The sequence below is a fragment of the Oncorhynchus clarkii genome, chromosome 26, assembly GCF_045791955.1.
Source record: "Oncorhynchus clarkii lewisi isolate Uvic-CL-2024 chromosome 26, UVic_Ocla_1.0, whole genome shotgun sequence".
NCBI classification, from domain to species: Eukaryota; Metazoa; Chordata; class Actinopteri; order Salmoniformes; family Salmonidae; genus Oncorhynchus; species Oncorhynchus clarkii.
In genome coordinates, this window is record NC_092172.1 from 37,106,156 (window position 1) to 37,124,676 (window position 18,521).

General features: G+C 42.7%; 1 protein-coding gene across 4 annotated transcripts in view; it reads right to left on the reverse strand.

Moving 5' to 3' along the window:
* Nucleotides 1–18,521, reverse strand: part of LOC139384305 (casein kinase I) — a 45,135-nt gene that overhangs the window by 13,653 nt on the left and 12,961 nt on the right. For all 4 annotated transcript variants that reach the window (XM_071128985.1, XM_071128983.1, XM_071128984.1 and 1 more), the window contains exons 3-5: nucleotides 15,635–15,675; nucleotides 10,940–11,009; nucleotides 272–423 (exon numbers count right to left, since the gene is read on the reverse strand). In XM_071128985.1, coding sequence (XP_070985086.1) covers nucleotides 272–423; nucleotides 10,940–11,009; nucleotides 15,635–15,675 — 263 coding nt within the window. The remainder of the gene's footprint in view (nucleotides 1–271; nucleotides 424–10,939; nucleotides 11,010–15,634; nucleotides 15,676–18,521) is intronic.

Consider the following 18,521-nt stretch of genomic DNA (forward strand, 5'->3'; position numbering starts at 1 on the left):
AGGGTTCAATAAGAAAACAGAAACTCGACCCAAAAATCTGATCTCAGCAGGATTGGGGACAATTATAATCCAATTATTTTCCGGGGATGAGTTCATGATTTAAAAAAAAAGCCCCTTTCCAAATCATGAACTGGGAAAAAACATTTAATTACAACATTTTAAGTTCTTCTAAAAATTGTCCAAATTACATGAAATTGAGCTCAACCTTTGAATTGCAGACCAGTTTGAACACATCTTGTAAATATAGCATTATTTGATGTTGGGAACTCACCAGTTGAATGGCAATCATTAATACAGTCTTTAGTGAGAAGGTCCTGTCACAAAGGTCAAAGAGGTCTTCTAAACTGGGGCCCAGCAGCTCTAGAACCATGGCATTATACTTCCCACAGGGCCCAAAGTAGAACACCTGGGGCAGGCCTTCCGCTGAAAGAGACCGAGGGAGAAGAGGACTATTAGAATAATACAAAGGTAACTTCTAGTTATTGCCTTGTTGCCTGCTGACATAGTAAACCACATGTAGGTCGGTCTGACCAATTTCAATAGACCATTTGAATTGTGTTACACTCCTGTGGACCCATGCACTGAAAGCAGCATTGAAGTCCTGGGAATGAGAGGAGCTGTAGAGTGGCCTTGTGAGGGGAAAGTATTGCATGTTATTTCTGTCTCATCTAACAATGATGAGAGAGGTTGAACCCAGGGCAGCCACAGGCATCATGGATCTCAGATCAGCCAGATGGGAGGAGTAGCACAGACACGGAGGTTCAGAGGTCAGAGACCGATGCCTGCCAGGTATGCACTAACCAGAGGAAAAGGAGTAGTCTAAACCCAAACAGCCTGCGGAGATGGATGGCACGGTTCAAACAGGGTCAACTGACTGCAGTGTGTTGAGACTAATGCTCTATGTAGGCTACAGATGTAGGCTCTTAAATTTGATCACCCTGTTGCAGGAGAACTTTCCCACAATGTAGGAGATTTAAAATGTCTATTTAGGCATCTAAAGTTTGCAATTTCCACTTAATAATACTATCATAATAACAATTCACACTTCCCATTGCTGCAGGATAATTTGTCTGCTTTAGCAAACTGGCTCAAATTAAGATTATACACCTGTATGTAAAGGTTGTGAACCTAATACAGTATATACTAGGCAGTAGGTTTTGTAGTGAGGTGGTTCCCAAACTGTGTTTGAAATAATAATAACTCAGTTATGCTTTCACTTTCCTCTTGACATGTCAGGCCTTAGAGAGATATTTAAAACGTGTAAGAAATGTGCAACAGCAGCATTTAACATGATCTTTGAATGACTACCTCATCTATGTACCCCACACACACATATAATTAATTGTAAGGTCCCTCAGTTGAGCAGCGAATTTCAAACAGATTCAACCACAAAGACCAGGGAGGCTTTCCAATGCCTCGCAAAGGGCAGATGGGTTCAATTAAAAATGGTGACGTTATTAATTACACTTCGGATGGTGTATCAATACACCCAGTCACTACAAAGATACAGGCGCCCTTCCTAACTCAGTTGCCGTAGAGGAAGGAAACCGCTCCGGGATTTCACCATGAGGCCAATGGTGACTTTAAAACAGTTAAGAGTTTAATGGCTGTGATAGGAGAAAACTGAGGATGGATCAACAACATCCACAATACTAACCTAATATAGTGAAAAGGAAGCCTGTACTGAATCAAAAATATTTTTAAAAAGCATCCTGTTTGCAACAAGGCACTAAAGTAACAATGCAAAGAATGTGGCAGGGCAATTAACTTTACGTCCTGAATCAAAGTGATACATTTGGGGCAAATCCAATACAACACATTACTGCGTACCCCTCCTCATATTTTCAAGCATAGTGGTGTCTGCATCATGTTATGGGTAAGCTTGTAAACGTTAAGGACTGGGGAGTTTCAGGATAAAAAAAGAAACTGAACGGAGCTAAACACAGGCAAAGTCCCAGAGGAAAACCTGGTTCAGTCTGCTTTCCACCAGACCCTGGGATAGATAAATTCACCTTTCAGCAGGCCAATAACGTAAAACACTAGGCCAAAATCTACATTGGAGTTGCTTACCAAGAAGACCGTGAAGACTTCAATCTGCTGGAAAATGTATGGCAAGACCTGAAAATGGTTGTCTAGTAATGATCAACAACCAACAGGGCCTAAAATGAACACCCACTACCTGCGGGTAGATTTTGACATTGGTGGGTAAAGAGGTCTATTTCACCAGCCACGTTAGCGGGTGGTCAGGGCTCCACAGTGCCAGCATTTCACTCCTATTTGTCAATGAAACTAGTTAAGTAGATCACATTTACAGTAGAATATACGCTGCAGCAGCTGTTCTCAGAGTATTTCTGCTGTTCTGGATCATAGCTGGTAAATGAATCACACAAAGTCAAAGAACTACAAATCCCATATAGCCTATTCCATCTTGCGCAGCAACACTGCCTGGCTGGCGGCTGTGCGCACGTGAAGATCTGCGAAAAAGGCATAAACCGGATGATGTCTGCTGAAGTGAGACTTGAGTCCTTGTGTTTCTTGGCTAATTAAGTTGTTTTATTCACAAGCTAGGTAGTTTTTTTGTTTGCATTTCAACTGCTAGAGAAGAGAAGACGATGCTTCTACTAAGACTAAATCTCACAGGCACAAACATGACTGGAGGTGTGGAAAGCTCTTAGAGACTTTCCCAAAAAGACTCACTGCTGTAATCACTGCTGTAATCACTGCCAAAGGTGATTATGTATTGACTAAGGGGGTTGAAAACTTATCGAATCAAAATAGTGTTTGATTTTTCAGTAATTTATTACTAATGTTAAAAAAAATTCCCCACTTTGACTGACTACTTTTGGTAGATCGTTGATAAAAATTGACAATGAAATCCATTTTAAACCCACTTTGTAAAAGAACAAAATGTGGAAAAAGTCAAGGGGTGCGAATATTTTCTGAAGGCACTGTACACTAGGGGGGAATGAACAGCTGGAATAGGTTCCATTTTGTGCTGTGTCGGGGGCCAATTAGCCTGTTCTGTAGGTTGCCAATTGTGAAACAGGAGTAGGCATTGACATCTCGGGTGCTCGCGGGGAGCCAAGGCAGGAGTGAAAAACCAAGTGGCACCGTGGGGATGAGCTGTGAACAAGGGCTAATAAGAGGCTTCAAAGAGGACCTCCCATGTCACTGCCAAGAGGCAGAAGATGCACGGTGGAATAGATTTAGCTAACTGGGACATTTTGATCCTGCTGTAGACTGATGTTCAGTTCTGTCAACGACGTATCATAATCAGGTAGACAAAGGGCAGGTTTACCTCACCAAATCTAGTTAGTCAGGCCTAAAATACGAGCGACACAGGTGGCCAAACAAGTCATTACTGGAGCGGAAGCAGACTTCATCCATCCCGGACAGATGACTGAGCAGCCTGGGCCTTACGGTAATAAAACATTCATTTATGGGAAGGATTGGCTGGCGGGAGAGCGCTTTGATGAACCATTAGTATCCACTTTCAGGCCATTGTGCACATCAGATATTCTCATCTCATAACACTGCAGCACTGTGCTTATAATTCTGAACAAGGTGCTCCTGTACTCCACTCATGGTACTGAGATGTCGAACGAACCAAATAAAAATGTTTCAACTGCACAATTTTAAAAACTACTACCATATGCCAACCTTGCCTGACGACTCAAACTGAATTCTTCCACTGTTCTTTGTTCGCTACAGTCTGAGATTGCTATCATTAAAGTTGTTTGTAGTGTAAGGAAGTGCTATTTCTTATGCAGGTGACCAGCCTACTGCTATTACATTGCTATAACTGAGACAACGTATTTTCACAGTAAAACATGTTAGGTCCCATACAGGATAGCTCCCACACCCACACACACAGCACACACACATTACACACACTAACTGCCGAGGACACACAGATAAGACATACACCCACACATTGGGAGGAAGAGACAGCCTTGACTTGCAGAAACCAGCGCACACACCAAATCTCATTTTTCAGCCGAACATTGTGTGACTGAGGACAGCGCACACACCTAATCTCCTTCTTAGCTGAACATTGTGTGACAAGGAACGGCACGACAAGACTCAGAGGGATGACGGACGGCCCAACAGGACCAACCAGAAGACCAGAACTTCTAGACTCAACCTACTTTCTGTACTGTATATAACATACATGCACTCTGTTATCGGGGCTTCTTTTCTGCTGGTTCCTTAAGAATTGAATGAAATGGGCCCGTATACGTTGTACCAGATATCTTTACTCATAATTAAACTGTCACTTGTCATTCAATTTACCACCTTGTCTGAATCGATCCTTGACCGGCTCGCCCTCCTACATATCCCATTATCAACAGTAGGGGATGTCAGAATGAGGGGTGTTGTACAAAACAGTCATCAGCCATTAGATAATTTCTAACCAAATCAGAGTATCAAAGCCAGTGACACATTCTCAAAACGCTGCTGGCTCTGGTCCAACCCATCGGTTTCTGGGACCAATCCGAACGGTTAGAATGTGTTTGCGTTCTATAAATCATTGAGGAGGTGCTTAGATCCAGACTCATTGTGGAGAAGCAACTAATGTCCGTGGGCATGTCGTAGCGTTTGGCCGGAGAAAGGAGTTTGGGTAGCCTGGAAAATGCCAACCACCAATAGCTGACAATACAAGGAAACACTTGTTCTCTCCGAAACAAATCCAGGCATGCCCACAGGGATTTTATGATATGCAGGGGAATTTCCAAACTTACTGAACTCCTAGAGAGAAAATACATTCACACTGTGAAGATGTAGTAGGCCTATATCAAGCAGCGTTGTGTGTTATTACAGTCAATATTTATCAAGTAAATACTATTTAAGCAACCCTAGTAAACCCTGACTAGGGTTGGGCAATATCTGGATACATCCAGCCATCCACCGGTCCAAACATCGTTGATAGACGACGGTATTACCTTTCTTTTTTGTTTCCCCCCGGGGCTGGGGAGAGCACGTCATTGCAACCCTTACCCTCACAATTAAATATTAAGTTGAAGCTGGTACTTCTTTGGAGACAAAGAAGGATATTATATTAAGGGCACATACTAAGTATAACTAAAACATTCAGTATTTTGAGAATCACCGTAGAAACGATCCAGTGTTTAGGTCCTGTGGTGAATGAGCGAGAGGAAGATGGGCAGAGCAAAATCCAACTAAAAAGCAACCTGTCCCAGCCAGTCAGCCCTAGAGCACCATTGACTGCCTGCAGACGCCTACAGAGCCGTCACGTGACTGATCAAATCAAATCAAATTTTATTTGTCACATACACATGGTTAGCAGATGTTAATGCGAGTGTAGCGAAATGCTTGTGCTTCTAGTTCCGACAATGCAGTAATAACCAACAAGTAATCTAACTAACAATTCCAAAACTACTGTCTTGTACACAGTGTGAGGGGATAAAGAATATGTACATAAGGATATATGAATGAGTGATGGTACAGAGCAGCATAGGCACATACAGTAGATTGTATCGAGTACAGTATATACATATGAGATGAGTATGTAAACAAAGTGGCATAGTTAAAGTGGCTAGTGATACATGTATTACATAAGGATACAGTCGATGATATAGAGTACAGTATATACGTATGCCTATGAGATGAATAATGTAGGGTAAGTAACATTATATAAGGTAGCATTGTTTAAAGTGGCTAGTGATATATTTACATCATTTCCCATCAATTCCCATTATTAAAGTGGCTGGAGTTGAGTCAGTGTCAGTGTGTTGGCAGCAGCCACTCAATGTTAGTGGTGGCTGTTTAACAGTCTGATAGCCTTGAGATAGAAGCTGTTTTTCAGTCTCTCGGTCCCAGCTTTGATGCACCTGTACTGACCTCGCCTTCTGGATGATAGCGGGGTGAACAGGCAGTGGCTCGGGTGGTTGATGTCCTTGATGATCTTTATGGCCTTCCTGTGACATCGGGTGGTGTAGGTGTCCTGGAGGGCAGGTAGTTTGCCCCCGGTGATGCGTTGTGCAGACCTCACTACCCTCTGGAGAGCCTTACGGTTGAGGGCGGAGCAGTTGCCGTACCAGGCGGTGATACAGCCCGCCAGGATGCTCTCGATTGTGCATCTGTAGAAGTTTGTGAGTGCTTTTGGTGACAAGCCGAATTTCTTCAGCCTCCTGAGGTTGAAGAGGCGCTGCTGCGCCTTCTTCACAATGCTGTCTGTGTGAGTGGACCAATTCAGTTTGTCTGTGATGTGTATGCCGAGGAACTTAAAACTTGCTACCCTCTCCACTACTGTTCCATCGATGTGGATAGGGGGGTGTTCCCTCTGCTGTTTCCTGAAGTCCACAATCATCTCCTTAGTTTTGTTGACGTTGAGTGTGAGGTTATTTTCCTGACACCACACTCCGAGGGCCCTCACCTCCTCCCTGTAGGCCGTCTCGTCGTTGTTGGTAATCAAGCCTACCACTGTTGTGTCGTCCGCAAACTTGATGATTGAGTTGGAGGCGTGCGTGGCCACGCAGTCGTGGGTGAACAGGGAGTACAGGAGAGGGCTCAGAACGCACCCTTGTGACACGCCTACAGAGCTGTCACGTGACTGATCCACCTATGCCGGTGTATGACAGGCCTACAGAGCCGTCACGTGACTGATCCACCTATGCCGGTGTATGACACGCCTACAGAGCCGTCACGTGACTGATCCATCTATGCCGGTGTATGACACGCCTACAGAGCCGTCACGTGACTGATCCATCTATGCCGGTTTATGGGGAAAGGGCTATAGATAATGTTGCTCTGGAACAAAGTTCTTTCAATAAACACATGAGAGGACGGGGGAGGTCTCTCCTCTCATCTCTTCTCTGAGAGCAGCGGTGCTTGTAAGACGAGGTCGGTTGGAGGCTGCAGCTAAGAGGCAGTCATGCTGAAAGCCATAGGAGGAACACATCATGGTTATTTCTGGAAATGACAAATGAGTAGCCCAACCCTCCCACGCTACAAATGTTCCCAAGCAAACATTTACTTGACAACACTTTGGAAAATATTGTGTTTTTGGACAAGTCGAATAGAATCGGGGTGCTTTTCGCCTGCAATTTCTCCTTGCACAGCACCAAGTGACATGGATTGGGTGGGTAGAGTAGGTTTTGCTCTTATTGGCAAGTCTTGATCCTCTTCTTACTACCTTTAGAACCATCCACCCAGAAACATTAGGTGTACTGTGTCACTGTGAAGGACCTCACAGCAAGATGATATGGCAAAGGATTTAGTCTTCTATAGAAACAACCACCGCACACAGCCCCAATCTGAAAGGGCACAGATTAAGCTGCTCTCTTTCTTTAAGAAGAACAGCAGCTTTCCGCCAAACAGGATGCTTCCATTCATCTCAATTAGATGTGGTTGAATCATTAATCCATCTGGTTATCCCTCACATCTAGAGCCAACATCTGCCCTCAATGGGAGCAAGATAATGATCCCGAGGGGAGGCAGGATTTAAATGTACAAGTGCATGTTGAGACTTATGTAGAGCTATACAAGTAATAAGTACAACTAATTTCCCCATAAATCCATAGACATTCAAGTCAGTAGGAACAAGAGGGGCAACTTTTATTGAACAAATTCAGCTCTGTTTAAATTTAATTTAACTTTTCTGCTGAGTCACATTCAGATGATAAGCCGGTTGGTTTATGGGCTAGGTGTCTCCTAGCCTGATCCAATCAGAGGTTGTCGTGGTGACCAGACAGCCAATCAGAGGCTGTAGTGGTGACCAGAGCGCTGGTGTAGTGGTAAAGTGCTGGGCCTGGCTCCTGCCAGGGCCTTTACTTGGCACGCTGGATGAAAAGCACAAATGAGTGTGACATCATGGCATTTGGAGCATACAACATTTTCACCTACCCAAAAAGCCTGGGTAGGAGGTAGAAAAAAAGCGGAATTTGTCTTTTCCCCACTAGCAGACTTTGCTGATAAAGGGAAAATGTACTACGATTGCAATATGTTGTCTCACCTAGCGATCTTAGGATGAATGCACTAGTTGTAAGTCGCTCTGGATAAGGGCATCTGCTAAATGACTAAAATGTCATATGAGGTAAGTTGGTGCTGAGACAGGCAGTCCCACTAAATAATGAATGAGTTTCCGCATGGTTGGCTTTTTCCACTCTTTACGTCTGCGAGCGTGACAGTAGAAGCGGCATGCTCTGTGTTGGACAAGCACCAGGGGTGGGCAACATATGGCCTTGCTGTCCAGATGCCATTCAATCTGGCCTGCGGGAGGTTATTTTAGGGGGGTGGGGGGGAATGATTATTTTGGGTAAACAAAAACATCAGGCCACTCTTGATTGTCTAAAACTAGATCGAAAGTATGTAGAAAAAAATGGACCTGTTTGTTTTCAAATAAATTCCCTTTTTCTGGTCCGCAAATGACTTCTGACTAAATAAATATGATCCGAATGTGGACATCACGATGGGGCCCTTGAGCCAAAATTATTTCTCACCCCTGGACTAGACAATACTCACACCAACCGGTCTACTCTGTAGGGCAAAGGCACTCGACAGCATCTTCAGAGAGCTGTGACCCGGGCAAAAGAACAAGACGTACCTTCACGTTCCAAGCCAGACACAAGAATTGGAGAACAAACTGGTTTTTACATCTCAGCCACTCTTGAAAGATAATGGAAGTCCAATAGGAAGTGGTTCTGTACTTGAAAGATAATGGAAGTCCAATAGGAAGTGGTTCTGTACTTGAAAGATAATGGAAGTACAATAGGAAGTGGTTCTGTACTTGAAAGATAATGGAAGTACAATAGGAAGTGGTTCTGTACTTGAAAGATAATGGAAGTACAATAGGAAGTGGTTCTGTACTTGAAAGACAATGGAAGTCCAATAGGAAGTATTTCTGTATTATTAAAAACTGACAAGATTAAGCTTCAAAGCTGAAGCACAAAAAACCTGATTATGAAACAAAAAGCAACCTACTCCTCAGTTGCAATTGATGTTGTTGTCTGATGCACTCGTCTGCTCCATAGTTGGCTGGAGTGAGTCTGACAAGGACATATCCTATCTCCATTTCTGGAAGAATGACCTTCGGTAGTTTTACTGTTTTCCCAACAAACAAAAAAGCACCAATGAAAAAGCAGCGTTTTCACCATGGTTTAATAGGAGATTCTTAGAGCAGCTATTAAAAGATCCCTTCATTTCTATTGTATCTCAGCGTGTGGGTTTCCACCCATTTCCTCAGATACTCAGGGAAGGGAAAAAAGTAGTGTTTCCCATAATCTAATGTTCTATAATGATCATTACATCTTCACAAGATTCCTGACAGTGGCTGGTGTAAGGGGGGGTGTTGAGGGAAATGGAGTCACGGACAGTTGAAGAGGTGTCGTGAATACTATTAGATGAGAAATGAAGTCACTTTTTCAACCTCCTGGATGTCTGGGGGGGGGGGGTGGAGGTATTGTTTGGGGAATTGTGTGCCTGTATGTGAAACCTGAGTGAACTTTTGGGGATAACATTTCTGCCATGGCCTATACAGCATTAACTAGTAACTGTTCTACACAGAAATGCAACAGCAGTGAGCATCTTTTGAATGTTTAGGCAAGTTTGAACAAACTCAAATTGCACCTCCTCTGAAGTTGATTCAAGCAGTGTGAAACATATAAGCATCAAGACAGGCACCAATGACTATGGGGGAATTCTTTTTTTGTCTGATGTCCAAATCGTTAAGGCCTATTTGCTTAAAAACATATTAAAAAAAATTGTATTTAAAAAAAATCATGTTCTGTATGCAGAACTTCTTAGGTGGAGACCTTTAGACAAAAACAGGCAAGTCATACAATTCCAGATTTTGTTGTATTAACAGGTCTCAGCCCCCCCTTTTCATGGTAATAATATGAAGGCGTCACACAAAAAAGGCCTCCATGGCAGCAACCAGAACCGAGAGCTCAAATTCGTCCCCAGCATCGCATACTTTCTCTCTAAACGTTGAGATAATGACCCATAGCTAGCACAGCTGGCATTTAAACGTGACACCTGTAAACTGTAAAGGGTTACATCTCTGCTAGGTGTTGGCGGTGGCGAATGACAGCACTTCCTGTATGGGGGGGTGCAAATGCCGAGATCAAACACCACCGGCGGCTCACACAGACAAAGGAGTGGGCTTGTCGTAGCCATGCATCCACGGTCACTTATCTTCCTCCCCAGAGAACAGACACACAAACAACCAGGGCAGTTGTTCCCAGGAACATTAGGCCAATGGAGTCTTATCAGCACTGGGGAAAGGAAGTTGCTTTCTGCTGCCTGGTGGTGGGGGGCTTCAAGTTGTATGAGCGAGAAATACGGGGATAGCCTTTCCTTCCTGTTGTGGATTCTCCCTCCCTGGTAAACCAACATCCTAGTGTCAAAACCAACATGAGGTATAGTGGTAGCCTGGCGGTTAGAGCGTTGGGCCAATGACCGAAAGGTTGCTGGATCGAATCCCCGAGCGGACAAAGTAAAAATCTGTCGGTCTGCCCCTGAGCAAGGCAGTCGATTAAGACAGCCCCCCGCATCTCTTTGATTCAGAGGGGCTGGGTTAAATGTGGAAGACACATTTCAGTTGAAGGCATTCTGTTCTCCCTTAGTGCCTGTCTTGCAAACATTGTCTGTTGTGCTTAATGTGTCCTACAAGCCCATTCAACTAGGTTAAGATCATAGTCTCAGATGTAGAAACCAACCACAATGGATTTTAATCGTTTCTATTTGAGATGTCCAACCAATTTACAGGTCAAACTAGTCCCTTGCATGAAATGAAGCCGAAATATTCTCAAAATTAATGTCAAAGCTTATCGTTGTCATCTAGAGCGAGTAATCACTTATTGTGGATATGGGGTAATCTTTTTGTTAAATCAACCAAAAACAGTTGAGTGATTGTCATGCAGCAAAACACAAGAACACCAGGGAACAGGAATTAAGATAATCCAGAGCGTGACCTTACCTGTACTTCCTAATGTTTTGTAGAACCGGTACTCCAAATGTAACTGTGGTGCCCTCGACTTGACTGGTTCCTGCGCGACAGGGTACAACAAAGCACTTCAATTAACAATGGGGGGGGGGGGGGGGTACACTTTTACTGACTGGCAGTTTCCCCCCACAGCATTTGGGTTCAAATTGCTGACTTAAATTGTAATGAGACTTTTGCGAGCTTCATATTTTTTGGTAGTACAGCAATTTATAGCCGTCTGGAGAGCTATTAGAGTGGCATGAGTCATTTCCCGTGCCACAGCTTTTAGAGGCACACCTAAGCTGGCATTTCCACCAGCTACTATTTATCTGCTTGTCTAGAACAGTCCTGCCAGGCAACCATTGTGCCACACATATCCCAGCCTAGCTTGGGATGTATGAAGAGCATTAGGACTATTAACTTCAATACATGTTAGCAGGTATCCTTTACAGGGGTCGCGTTAAGAGCTCAGAAATCTGCATTTTCAAAAAATATCTGTTTAAATCATTTCACCTGCGTTTTATAATGAAAGTCAAGTGTTTGGTCTTTCAATATAAATAAAGTGGTCCGGGGAGTGCAACTATAGTTCTCCTTCACCAAAAATACATTAATGCAACACATTTGGCAGAAAATAGCTTCATCGGATAACAACAGAAGTGCAACGCTATTTGGCTGGCAGCCACACAAGTAAATGAGCTTACAATGAATAAGCTAGTTTTTTCTGTGTTGCAAAAAACAATGCACGGCCATCAATTTTCTAATGTTTACTACAGAAAGCATGCAGCCAGCTACATTTCCTAATGTTTTGCTTGAAGTTAATCTGGCATTTTACCAGAGAAAAGTAGACTACACTGAGAAAAGTACCAGAGAAAGGTAGACTACACTGAGAAAAGTACCAGAGAAAGGTAGACTACACTGAGAAAAGTACCAGAGAAAAGTAGACTACACCAGTCAGTGCGCTGTCTGTCTGCTGATAGAATGCCGTTCTACTGAAGCACAAGTTTGTGCTGATGACAGCAGAAATTACAATAAGGTTTACAAAAATGCAGTAATATATTTGTGTGTTTTATAATTTAAAAAAATTTATAAAATTGGGTGAAAAACTGAGAATTCTGCGTTACATGCTAACCACGTTCTTACCGCTGTGACACTCGGGAGCCCAAAATCTATGGTTTCGACCATGATTAAATAATAATGGATTGGATTTATATAGTGCCTTTCTACCAACTGTTGTATTAAAAGCGCTTTACATAGTAATGAGGAAACAACCATTTTGCGCCTGAATGCTCACCACACATCAGCTAGCATTGTGGAGCGGTGAAGCATGATAAATGCCCATTAGGAATGAGGTGGATGGATTCGGTGGCCATGATGGAAATGGGGCAGGTTGGGAATTTAGCAAGGAAACAGAGGTTAACACTAGAGGTCGACCGATTAATCGGAATGGCCGATTAATTAGGGACAATTTCAAGGTTTCATAACAATCAGTATTTTTGGACACCGATTTGGCCGATTTAAAAAAAGATTTCCTACAACTTTATTTAACTAGGTAAGTAAGTTAAGAACACATTTTTATTTTCAATGACGGCCTAGGTCTAGGTGGGTTAACTTCCTTGTTCAGGGGCAGAATGACAGATGTTTACCTTGTCAGCTCGGGGGATTCAATCTTGCAACCTTACAGTTAACTAGTCCAACGCTCTAACCACCTGCATCTCATTGCACTCCACGAGAAGCCTGCCTGTTACGGGAATGCAGTAAGATGCCAAGGTAAGTTGCTAGCTAGCATTAAACTTAGCTTATAAAAAACAATCAATCAGGGTAGCCTAGTGGTTAGAGCGTTGGACTAGTAACCGAAAGGTTGCAAGTTCAAATCCCCGAGCTGACAAGGTACAAATCTGTTGTTCTGCCCCTGAACAGGCAGTTAACCCACTGCTCCTAGGCCGTCATTCAAAATAAGAATTAGTTCTTAACCGACTTGCCTAGTTAAATAAAGGTAAAAAAAAAATCATAATCACTAGTTAACTACACATGGTTGATGATATTACTAGTTTATCTAGTAATATAATATAGATGCGGTGCACTTTCATGGAAAAAGGACTGTCGTTGCTCCAACGTGGTTAGGTACACGTTGGAGCAACGACAGTCCTTTTTCCGCAAATGTGCACCGCATCAATTATATGCAACGGTACAGAGAGAAATTGTCCTATATATATATATATATATATATATACTATATTAATTACAACCTAAAACCTCTTACCTTGGAATATTGAAGTCTCCTGTTAAAAGGAACCACCAGCTTTCGTATGTTCTCATGTTCTGAGCTAGGAACTTAAAAGTTAGCTTTTTTACATGGCACATATTGCACGTATTCTTTTCTCCAACACTTAGTTTTTGCACAATTTTTTTAACCAAATTTAACACGTTTCATTATTTATTTGAGGCTAAATAGATTTTTATTGATGTATTATGTTAAGTTAAAATAAGTGTTCATTCAGTATTGTGGTAATTGTCATTATTACAAATAAATAAAAAATATTTATATATTCGTCCGATTAAATCGGTACCTGCTTTTTTTGGTCCTCCAATAATCGGTATCAGTGTTGAAAAATCATAATCGGTCAACCTCTAGTTAACACATATACAATTGGGATAAGTGCCATGGGGTTTTTAATGACCACAGAGTCGTCAGGACACCTGTTTAATGTCACATCAGGAAGACGGCACCCTACGCAGAGCAATGTCCCCTTCACTGCCCTGGAGCATTGGGATTTGATCTTAAGACCAGAGGGACCTCCAACCCCACTTCCAACAGCATCTGGTCTCCCATCCAGGGACCTACTAGTGGAAACCCTGTTTAGCTTCAGAGGCAAGCCAGCAAGCAGTGGGATGCAGGGTGGTATGCTGGTATGCTCACAATTAGGCCTAGTCACTTCCACATAAAAAAGTACAAGTCTAATTTCCCTTTCAGTATCAACCCTCAGAAATCTTAGTTTGTAAACAAAGACTTCAGTAGCCTACAATTGATATGCATTCATTCTGGCCGATTCTAAGCAAACAGAGCAGTGCTGCTGTCAAGTGCCTCATACGACAGCCTCCTCTAAACCTGTCCTTCAGAGAAATTACTGCCAGGGCTCACCATGTTGACTGTCAACAACTTAAAAACAGTCTTCTGCTTCAAAGGCAGAGTCTGATGTTTTTCAGGCGATGTGTCCTCTGGGATCATTTTATTTATGTATTTATTTTGCCCCCGTTTCTCCCCAATTTCGTGGTATCCAATTGTTAGTAGTTACTATCTTGTCTCATCGCTACAACTCCCGTACGGGCTCGGGAGAGACGAAGGTTGAAAGCCATGCGTCCTCCGAAACACAACCCAACCAAGCCGCACTGCTTCTTATCACAGTACGCATCCAACCCAGAAGCCAGCCGCACCAATGTGTCGGAGGAAACGCTGTGCAGCTGGCGACCTGGTTATCCCTAGACCACTGCGCCACCCAGGAGGCCCCCTTTGCTCAATTATTGATGAGTGACAGATTATGCGTGTAGCCTTTGGGTCACCGCTAACTGTAGCCTACATAAGGCCTTTGGGTCACCACTAACTGTAGCCTACATAAGGCCTTTGGGTCACCGCTAACTGTAGCCTACATAAGGCCTTTGGGTCACCGCTAACTGTAGCCTACATAAGGCCTTTGGGTCACCGCTAACTGTAGCCTACATAAGGCCTTTGGGTCACCGCTAACTGTAGCCTACATAAGGCCTTTGGGTCATCGCTAACTGTAGCCTACATAAGGCCTTTGGGTCACCGCTAACTGTAGCCTACATAAGGACTTTGGGTCACCGCTAACTGTGTTCGTAGCTTATGCCCGCCCATACCATAACCCCACTGCTACCATTGGGCACTGGTATACACGTTGTCTGCCATCTGCCCTGTACAGTCGAAACTGGGATTCATCTGTGAAGAGCACACCTCTCCAGCGTGCCAGTGTCCATCGTAGCTGAGCATTTGCCCACCGAAGTCGGTTACAACCCCAAACTGAGCACACAGATGAGCTTCCCTGAGTAGGTTTCTGACAGTTTGTGCAGAAATTATTAGGTTGTGCAAATCCACAGTTTTATCAGCTGTCCGGGTGGTTGGTCTCAGACGATGCCGCATGTGAAGAAGCTGGATGGGGATGTCCTGGGCTGGCGTGGTTACACGTGGTCTGTAGTTGAGGCTGGTTGGACGCATTGCCAAGTTCTCTAAAATGATGTTGGAGCCAGCTTATGGTAGAGTAAATGAACATTCAATTCTCTGGCAACAACTCTGGTGGGCATCCCTGCAGTCAGCATGCCAATTGCACGCTCCCTTAAAACTTGAGACATCTGTAGCATTGTGTAGTGTTACAAATTTGCACATTTTAGAGTGGCCTTTTATTGTCCCCAGAACAAGGTGCACCTGTGCAATGATCATGCTGTTTAATCAGCTTCTTGATATGCCACACCTGGTCAGGTGGAAGGATTATCTTGGCAAAGGAGAAATTCTCACTAAACGGGATGTAAACAAATATGTGCAAACAAATGGAGAAATAAGCTTCTTATGTGTATGGAAAATGTCAGTGATCTTTTATTTCAGCTCATGAAACCAACACATGTTGTGTTTATATTTTTGTTCAGTGCAGTTTTTTTTTTTCTTCAGGAGAGAGCACTTACCAGTTTAATAGCTACATACTCGTTGGTGTAGAGATTTTTACCTGAAACAAAGCAGAGAGAGGTGGCATTCAGATAAGAGCACTTTGGTTATTACTCAACCTACTGAAGGGCTTGCCTAAATAGAGTGTTTTGGTGTTTAGCTTAGTAGACAGCAAATGACCATCTCCAAAAGCAGTTTCAGAGCAGGACAAAAAAGCCATAGAAAAATAGTGAGCTTTGCGTTGCTCAGGGGAACTTCAGTCCAGCCTCAAGAAATGAGTGTGTATGCATCAATCTATCTCTAGACAGAGGTTTGTGTGTGACCCAATGATTTACAGTTGAAGTCGGAAGTTTACATACACCTTAGCCAACTACATTTAAACTCAGTTTTTCACAATTCCTGACATTTAATCAGAGTAAAAATGCCCTGTTTTAGGTCAGTTAGGATCACCACTTTATTTTAAGAAAGTGAAATGTCAGAATAATAGTAGAGAGAATTATTTATTTCAGCTTTTATTTCTTTCATCACATTCCCAGTGGGTCAGAAGTTTACATACACTCAATTAGTATTTGGTACCATTGCCTTTAAATGTTTTAACTTGGGTCAAACGTTTCTGGTACCCTTGCACAAGCTTCCCACAAAAGTTGGGTCAATTTTGGCCCATTCCTCGTGACAGAGCTGGTGTACCTGAGTCCTTGCTCGCACACACTTTTTCAGTTCTGCCCACAAATTTTCTATAGGATTGAGGTCAGGGCTTTGTGATGGCCACTCTAATACCTGGAATTTGTTGTCCTTAAGCCATTTTGCCACAAATGTGGAAGTATGCTTGGGGTCATTGTCCATTTGGAAGACCCATTTGCAACCAAGCTTTAACTTTCTGACTGATGTCTTGAGATGTTGCTTCAATATATCCACATCATTTTCCTACCTCATGATGCCATCTATTTTGTGAAGTGCACCAGTCCCTCCTGCAGTAAAGCACCCCACAACATGATGCTGCCACCCCCATGCTTCACGGTTGGGATGGTGTTCTTCGGCTTGCAAGCCTCCCCCCTTTTCCAGCTAACATAACAATGGCCATTATTGCCAAACAGTTCTATTTTTGTTAAATCAGACCAGAGGACATTTCTCCAAAAAGTATGATCTTTGTCCCCACGTGCAGTTGCAAACAGTAGTCTGGCTTTTTTATGGCGGTTTTGGAGCAGTGGCTTCTTTCTTGCTGAGCGGCCTATCAGGTTATGTCGATATAGGACTCGTTTTATTGTGGATATAGATACTTCACAAGGTCGCTTGCTGTTGTTCTGGGATTGATTTGCACTTTTCGCAACAACGTACGTTCATCTCTAGGAGACTGAACGAGTCTCCTTCCTGAGCGGTATGATGGCTGCGTGGTCCCATGGTGTTCATACTTGCGTACTATTGTTTGTACAGATGAACGTGGTACCGTCAGGCATTTGGAAATTGCTCCCAAGGATGAACCAGACTGGGGGAGGTCTACAATTAATTTTCTGAGGTCTTGGCTGATTTATTTAGATTTTCCCATGATGTCAAGCAAAGAGGCACTGAGTTTGAAGGTAGACCTTGAAATACATCCACAGGTACACCTCCAATTGACTTAAATGATGTAAATTAGCCTATCAGAAGCTTCTAAAGCCATGACACAATTTTCTGGAATTTTCCAAGCTGTTTAAAGGCACAGTCAACTTTGTGTATGTACATTTCTGACTCACTAGAATTGTGATACAGTGAATTATAAGTGAAATAATCTGTCTATAAACAATTGCTGGAAAGATTACTTGTGTCATGCACCAAGTAGATGTCCTAACCGACTTGCCAAAACTATAGTTTGTTAACAATACATTTGTGGAGTGGTTGAAAAACGAGTTTTAATGACTCCAAACTGCGTGTAATGTAAACTTCCACCTTCAAATGTCTATATAGACTAGATTACTAATGCGTGGGCGCTGTGTTGAAGCCACCGCACTGACATTTTGGGCCTCCTCCACAATTGTAAAAAATATTTAGAAAGTTATAGAAATGCATTTATTCATGTCTACATTTGTTTTAACCTCATATATTGTATTACAGAAACCTTATGCAAACTTTCAAAATATATTACGTGAGCTAAACACAAAAGTAAAATATAACATTTTCCTTAGCATATATTTTTTTAGATTATTGATGGATGAAAACAAAAGTTAAATAAATGTAATGTTATTTTTAAAAATTGAAGTAATGTAGAATTCCAGTCATTCCTATCCATGGTGGACAGCTCTTAAATGGGGAGCGCCAATATGGCCGACCGGTGGTTTCAAAACCTCTCAATGGCCAATATCAGGTTTTATAAACTGTGACCCCAGTATGCTCCATTCAGCAAGCAGGCCCCGCCTACGGCCATCACGTGTACTAGCTAATCTACTCAATTAAGAGGAATGCATTGATTATTGGTACAGCAGCATAGCAGAGTACCACATGTACTACTGCAACAGAATTCTGTACACAGACACAACATTAGTGCTGATGGGTCTCAGAGACAGTTGTTGTGTCGGTCTTGTGTTGCTGTGGGAAGTTATAATATAACCAGTTATAACAGCACACGTTGAAGCTGATAAACCTTCTCAGTCCTCCGTGTCATTGTATTGTCAGAATGTCATGAATTTAGCTTCTGAAATATGGCGTTTATGTTCCTGGCCATGATAGGCCAAGCCACTGAAAGACTGTGCATTATTTATGTGATTACTATGAAGCAGGCATGAATAAATCACTATCAATATATGCCTATCCCCGTGAGCCCAAAATAAAAGCACTATGGACAACATAAGCGATACTGGGTCTGGGAGGCTTGTGTGGCCAATAGTGATGCACAGTATTTAAAAAAAATTATAATAATAATTTTATTTCACCTTT